Source organism: Pediculus humanus, genomic scaffold, assembly GCF_000006295.1.
Source record: "Pediculus humanus corporis 1103172108180 genomic scaffold, whole genome shotgun sequence".
Lineage (NCBI taxonomy): Eukaryota > Metazoa > Arthropoda > Insecta > Psocodea > Pediculidae > Pediculus > Pediculus humanus.
In genome coordinates this window covers 174,546-182,166 of record NW_002987750.1, presented here as the reverse complement: position 1 = coordinate 182,166, position 7,621 = coordinate 174,546, and the positions used below count along the sequence as shown (strand labels likewise).

Sequence of the window (7,621 nt, the reverse complement as noted above, 5' to 3'; positions counted from 1 at the left end):
TTTTCTTACGGTAAAACTTTTTTTTTTTTTTTTTTTTTGTTTATTTCGGATCGGTTTCAAAAAAAAAAAATAATAATAATAATAAATAAATAAAATAATAATAATAATAGTAATAATAATAAAAAATAATAATAATAAAATAATTTATTCATTTATTTATCTAATTTTTTTTTTTTTTTTTTAAATGTTAAATTTAAATGTTGAGTAAAATATTAAAATGTTGGCCGGGTCGGTGGGTGTAGGTAAAAACCGCGTCCGTCCAATAACATGTAAAATAACAAATAATACAAATGGAGAAAGCAATAATAATGATTGCTTCACATCACAAAAACCACAAACTGCGGTCGGTGTGGCACTTAAAGAAACCCATAAAACAAATCCTTCATCGCCGGATAAGAAAACAAAAGCCAAACCCATTGCGGCACTTTTAAATAAAAGTCAACCTCTCACGAAAACCGGTGGACAACTCCAACAGAAAAACATTGTCAAAGAACTTAACGGTCTCTCCGCGGAAGTTGCTAAAGTTCTTAGAGATGAGGGTTACGTCATTGGTAAAAGCATCGGAGAAGGTTCTTATTGTAAGGTTCGGGTCGCATTTAAAACGACAGAACATGGTTTCGATAAGAAAATCGCTTGTAAAATGATTGATAAAAAAAAAGCGTCAAACGAATTCGTCGTTAAATTTTTACCAAGAGAATTAAGCATCATAAAGGTATTAATTTATCATTATTATTATCATTATTATTATTATTATTATTATTCCTTTATCACCTTAAAATCGTATTTAGAAAAAAATTTTCACGTCGCTTTTCCATCCATACGATGATGACGATGTGATGGTGATTGCAACGGACCATCAACGTTTAACTTCCTTTATTATTATTATTATTATCATTCAATTTTTTCGGGGGGGGGGGAGGGGTGCGTTCGATTAAAACATTTAACGTTAATTAATGTAATTATAATTTTTTTTTTTTTAAAAATCATCCCGATCGTTAATATCGACGTAACGTCACGTCCTACTACTAAAAACACTCATACATATAATCAAACATGATTTTTTCGATGATTTGTCGTGTATTTAGAACGTGCGAGCGAACGGGTCATTTACTTAAATAAAAAATTTAATTTTTTTTTTTATAGAGAATATCACATCCGAACATAGTATCCGTTCATAACGTATTCGAAATAGAAAACACGGTTTTTATATTTATGGAATTATGCGAACAGGGTGATCTTTTGGATTATATAAGAAATAAGGGTGCATTATCCGAACACAGAGCAAAACATTTTTTTAGGTGAGTCATGACGTCATTAAATTGATTACGTAGTAAAGTTATATAGGTAAATTACTTAACGTGTCGGTCGTGGAGTCGAATTTTCAGTGGATTTCATTTTGGTTTTTTTTTTTTTTTTGGGGGGATTTTCAGGCAAATAGTTAACGCTGTCGAATATTTACATTCTTTGGATATAGCACACAGAGATTTAAAATGTGAAAATGTTTTGTTATCGAAACGAGATGTCGTTAAAATAACGGATTTTGGATTTGCCAGATGGTGTAAAAACGATGCCGGACAAAGAATATTAAGCGAAACTTTTTGCGGGAGCGCTGCATATGCAGCACCAGAAATTTTACAAGTAAATTTTTATCTCGAAAAAATTAAATTATAATCGAACGGGTGCTAGAACGAACGGATGAACGGATGAAACGATAAAAAAATTTTTTATAATTTGATATAATTTCCTTGAATTTTTTTTTCCCCCTTCTTTTTTGTAATATTAAATTATTTTATTTCGATTTATAAAAAAACGTGGAATAAGAAGGAAAATTTATTTTTCTAGGGACACGCTTATAATCCAAAAATGTATGATATTTGGTCCCTCGGATGTGTTTTATATATAATGCTAACGGCAACTATGCCCTTTGACGATTCGAACGTTGCACAAATGTTAGAAATACAATTGACAAAATCGTTAACGTTTCCATCTAAAAGTCAAGTTTTAGTGAGTCCTTTGGCTAAAAAATTAGTCATGTGAGTATACTAAATTATCCTTTTGACTAAAAAAAAAAATTTGTTTAAACATCCATGCAAAATTTATATCGTTTTCAGGCATTTATTAGCACCTGATATAACAAGAAGAGCCACATTGGCACAGGTCAGTAAAAGTTTTTGGCTTCAGAGACCTGTTACACCTCCCGGTACAAAAAATACCGTACCAACATCGAAAAAATAAAAAATTTTCTCTTGACAAAAGAAAAACCATATTAATTAATTAATTAAACGAAAAGAAAAAAGAAAATTTTTATAAATAATTTGAAAAAAAAAAAAAATAAATAAACAACAACTTCTTAGGATTAGGCATAAAAAATAAAAAATGTACGCAATTGCGTGCTGATAATAAAATAAAAATAAATAAAAATAAAAAAAAATAAAAATAAAATACGTAAAAATATAAAGTCAATACCAAAAAAAAAAAATTAAATTAAATTTACAATAATACTAATAATAATAATAATAATAATAATAATAATAATAATAATAAATTCATTACATTTATTTAAATGTAAATGTCTTACGTCTAATATACATATATATATATATATATATACACGAAAATATTTTACGTAAAAAAAAAAAACAAAATTTTTTATTATATATGTATATTATCATTATTTGATTGATTTTAATTATTATTATCATTATTTAAATTATTTTTAAAAACAATAATCAACGTTTAAATTCGTTTCAAAAAAAAAAAAAATAATGAAAATAATTTCGCTATAATATGTCTAAAGATTCGATGGAAAACGTAAAAAGAAAAAAAATTCAACGGTCATTTCATTTAATTTATTATTATTATTATTATTATTATTATTTATTTATTTATTTTAAATTAACTTTTTTTTTTTTTAATTTCTCCAGGGGGTAAAAAATTCCAGTTAACCTGTTTTTTTTCCCTCGTTAAAAACATTTTAAAAAAAGGAAATTTTTTTTTTTCGGGTTTTTAACTTATGGCATCGGTAAACCAATTAATTAACGTATCGTAATTTTGTTTCATCCATTTTATATTGGCGTCTGCTTGTTCCATGGATTGTTTTAATGCTCTTTTCGTTGGTCCGAGTTCTTTCGAATGTTTTCTAGAAAATGTTTTTAATTGTTTCAATTGGGATTCCGAATTTATATTTTTCGTCACGCTCGATACTAAACTACCGCCTAAGAACGATATTCCCAAACTGAAAAATTTATTATTATTAGATTATGTACTCGAAATCGATAGATCGATAAATCGATCGATATTTATAATACTAACTAATTATTTAATTTTTCCCATTGTTGCGTTAATAATTCGAATGTTAAAACTTGTCCGACTGGATTTTTCGATACGCTGTTAACTAATCTTGCGACATCTTGTTTTCTTATACCGCTATTTTCCGTGAATGCTCTGTCCAGGACTCTGTAACATGACATCTTTGATCAAATCAACGGTTTTTTTTTTTTACAAATCGAGAACTCGATTCGTTATACTACCTGCTCAATATGGACACGTCACGACTACAACCGAACGCATCCAAAAGTAAATCTCTTTCGTGCGCGACATTTGTTTTTAAAAATCTTTCCCATGCAAAATTCCAATCGGCTTCGTTTCCAACTTCCAAAGCCGTACAATAAACGACATTTTTTAAATCTGGTGATATCCTAAATAAAATGTCGTCAGGTTAATAATCGATTATTTTCAATAAACAGTCAATAAGTTCGCTCTTATTCGAAACGACGAAAAAAATAATAAAAAAAACTTTTTTTTATCAAAATTATCGATTTGCGTTATCTATCAATCGATAATATAACAACAACAACAACAAAAAAAAACTTACGGATTTTCTTTATCAGGATCGGGTGCATTTTTCCACTTTTTAAATTGTTCCACCGAATTATTAACGCAATGTTCGTGTTGAAGACCGCACGCCCATACCAAAGTATTTATCCTTTTTTGTATCGTCAAATAACTATCATTTACTCCACTTTCAAATCCGACAGAATCGTATAATTTTTTTAATATTTTTAAATTGTATGCCTGAAAACATGGATTTTACTTTTTATAAAATAATAATGATGATCGATCGATTTATTTATTTATTTATTAACGTTAAAAACCTTAAATTTATCATAACCGGGAGTTTTGATCAACATATTATCTAGATAAGAAAATGCTCTCAATGCCGATTTCCACGGTAAATATTCTAATTCGTTAGATAAATAACGAGTCACATTCATGGCTGTTTGATAATTTAATAGTCCAGCTTGTGCTAAATTTAATGCGTCATCAATTAATTGTGCTCTATTGATTATTCCAATATTTTCATATAAATTAACATCGTTCATGTAATCAATTAATAATTTCCAATTTTTCTCATCGTAATTCACTCTATAAAAACCTACGCAGAATAAAAAACAATATTATTATTATTATAACTAATATATATTAATATAATAAAAAAATAATAATAATGATTAACCCGTTTCTTGTATGTTGAAGAGAATCCAATCGTTTTCGTTTGGAAAATTATCAAGAGTTATTAGTTTTTCCTTTTTCAACCATTGAATCGGTTTCGTTGAATTAAAATTTAATTCTGTCGGATTTGTAAATGTTAATGGAATCCACCAAAGTGATGAATCTTGTTCTTCCTTTTCCGGTTGATCCCGAATCGATTTTGATGATTTGAAAAGTAAAAATCTTTCCTTTTAAAAAAAAATTCCATTAGGTTATTATTTTGACGAAAGTGTTTGGTGACAAATTATTATTATTATTATTAATACTGACTTGAGTGACTTGGGCATTTTTTTTATCGTAATTTCTTTTGACGGTTACGACAGGATATCCGGTTTGTAGGGTCCACGTGTCCATGATCATTTTAACGGTTGTGTTTTTGTCCAAAACTGAATTTTCGTGTGCTTGTTCCGTTAATGCTGTCCATAAATCATCTTGTTCTGCGTTTGAATATTTGTGACGGTTTAAGTATTTTGTTAATCCTTTTTTAAAAACTTCCGTTGTTAAAAAATGATCCATCATTCGAATGAGCGACGCTCCTTATTTAAAAAAAAAAAAAGTTTATTTACGGATTTTGTTTTTTTTTTAAAAAAAGGAAAAAAAGGAAAATTTATTTACCCTTTTCGTATGAAATTTTATCGAATATTTCACTTATTTCATCCGGATTGTGAACGGTGACAGATATTTGATGAGATGTTTTTAATGCATCCAAAGCAAACACGGATTGAATTTCTTGTACGACAAATTGTTCCATTAATTTCCAAGATGGTTCCACCTGTTTTATTTTATTTTTAAATTTAAGAACAATTTTTTTTCTATATATATATTTAATAACGATGACGTCACAACGTTATAAATAAATTTTACAGACCGCTTCAACCCCTAAATATTCGACGTAACTAGCAAATCCTTCGTTGAGCCACAAATCCGTCCACCAAGTCGGAGTCACTAAATTACCAAACCATTGATGAGCTAATTCGTGAGATATGACGACAGCCACTCTTTGTTTGTTGCTACTCGTTGATACTTTCGGATCGTAAAGAACTGCAGTCTCTCTAAAAATTTTTTTAAAAATAATCATTGACCTTTAACCCGTTGTACCCGTTATTGAAAATAACGAACGGATGTAATCGTAGGTACCTGTACGTGATAAGACCCCAATTTTCCATTGCACCCGCGGCAAAATCCGGTAGAGCCGCCATGTCGACTTTAGGCAAAGGAAATTTAATTCCAAAATACGTTTCAAAATATTTTAATATTTTCGGCCCTATTTCCAAACCGTATTCTGCTTGTTTAATGGCCGAATTTCTCGTCCAAACTGAAAAAACGGTGTCGTTAAAATTTGTAATGTTGGCAAAATCAGAAACGACAAATGCCACGAGATAGGTTGACATGGGTAACGATTCTTCAAATTCGTCCCAAACGTAATCTTCTAAACCCTGTCTGTAAAATAAATAATAATAATAATAAATAAAATTACACGTGATGCGTCACGTGTACATAACCGGGTGAAGGACTTTTTTTATATAATTTATCACTTAAATTTAACCTAAATTTTTTTTTTTTTAAAATAATTCGCAGTAAAAAACATTTCACTGTCGCAAATAAAATCGGAAAATAAAAAAAAAAATTACCTCATTTCCTATTTTTCTCTCCCCGGAAAAGGAAGAGAGAGAGAGAGATAAAAGATTGAAAGCAGAAGAAAAACAAAATAAACTAAGGAGAGAGGGATGATGAGTTTTCACCATTACTCACACTGGTTCTCCTGTTTTATTCAACGGCATGTTTGATATCGATGACATATTTTTCGGTCTCCCGATGTTTATTTTAAATTTAGCTTTCATTTCCGGTTCGTCAAAACATGGAAATGCTCTTCTCGCATCGGTTGCTTGAAATTGAGTCGTGGCTATCCATCTAATCGAAAAAAAAAAAATTTTTTTATCGTTTGAAAAATTATTATTATTAATTTATTGTAAATTTTTATTATTAATAATTAATTACCTTTTCGTACCGTTGACGTCATAAGAACTCCTGTAAAAACCTTTAAGTCGATCGTTTAAATGACCAACATAATTCATTTTAACATTATACTGATGATCTTTTTCCAAATTTGTATATATTATAAAAAATTGTCTTTCTGTATCGTTAGTGACACGTAAGACGGATACATTTTGACCACTTTTCGCATCTTCCAATGCTATACTATCCGTATATATTTCTATATCGTTAACGTGAAGCGTGACATTATTCGTATTTTCTGTCACGTTTATTAAAATTTTGATTTCACCATTAAATGTAAAATTATTTTCCGATAGAAATGGTATTAATTTAACATCGTACAAATCAGGTACGACGGATTTTGGCAATCTAAGATTTTCTAATTTGATTTTGACGATTTCCTCATCGTCGAAAAAATCGTCATCTTTTTCTTTTAATTCCAATAGGCAATCGTTTAATTTTTTTTCTAAAACGTTTTCGTTATTTAATAATGATTTCGATGTGAAATAATGTGAGAGCCACGCCGCGAAAATGCTACCGATGACGAAAAAAATTAAAAAAACAAAACCTTGTTTTTTAGTTATAAACATTCCTTTTTTACTATTTTCCAAATCTGATTGATCGACGTGAAATATTTCTCGGGATCTTGTCATAACTGTAAACAAACACAAACATAATTATGTTTTTCGTATTGTTAAAACGTCATCACCTCAACATAAACAACAACAACAACGTTTTCCCTGAGAAAATTTACGTGCGTGTGCGTGTGTGTGTGTATTTTTCTAAAATAAAACAAATGCGTATTAAACAATACGAAATTTTTTTTTTGTTTAAAAAATTATTAACAATTAATATTTCATTTATTATTAACCGCTGGAAAAACAATAAAAAAAAACAACAACAACAACAGAAAACAAAATTTTTTTATACAGACGTGAATACGTTTTTCAAATTATTATTATTATTATTATTTTTTTTTTCCTCATTTAAAATTCTTTTGTTATGAAAATATAAAAAGGTTTTTCATAATTTTTTTTTTTCGATAACGAATAAAAACTTTTTGTTATCATCATCA

General features: G+C 28.6%; 2 protein-coding genes across 2 annotated transcripts; one reads left to right on the top strand and one right to left on the bottom strand.

The window, feature by feature from the left end:
* Positions 1 to 217: 217 nt before the first annotated feature.
* Phum_PHUM412210 (cAMP-dependent protein kinase catalytic subunit, putative) lies at positions 218 to 2,235 on the top strand (the record flags this gene model as incomplete). The annotated part of the gene is made up of 5 exons (XM_002428921.1): positions 218 to 712; positions 1,144 to 1,298; positions 1,431 to 1,638; positions 1,843 to 2,033; positions 2,112 to 2,235. The coding sequence occupies 5 exons, from the start codon at positions 218 to 220 to the stop codon at positions 2,233 to 2,235; spliced, it is 1,173 nt and encodes a 390-aa protein (XP_002428966.1).
* A 771-nt stretch (positions 2,236 to 3,006) lies between these two features.
* Phum_PHUM412200 (Aminopeptidase N precursor, putative) lies at positions 3,007 to 7,199 on the bottom strand (the record flags this gene model as incomplete). Its single annotated transcript, XM_002428920.1, has 12 exons — positions 3,007 to 3,235; positions 3,313 to 3,456; positions 3,531 to 3,698; positions 3,875 to 4,074; positions 4,155 to 4,435; positions 4,517 to 4,739; positions 4,822 to 5,087; positions 5,167 to 5,323; positions 5,420 to 5,603; positions 5,689 to 5,991; positions 6,304 to 6,462; positions 6,550 to 7,199. The coding sequence occupies 12 exons, from the start codon at positions 7,197 to 7,199 to the stop codon at positions 3,007 to 3,009; spliced, it is 2,964 nt and encodes a 987-aa protein (XP_002428965.1).
* Positions 7,200 to 7,621: the final 422 nt, after the last annotated feature.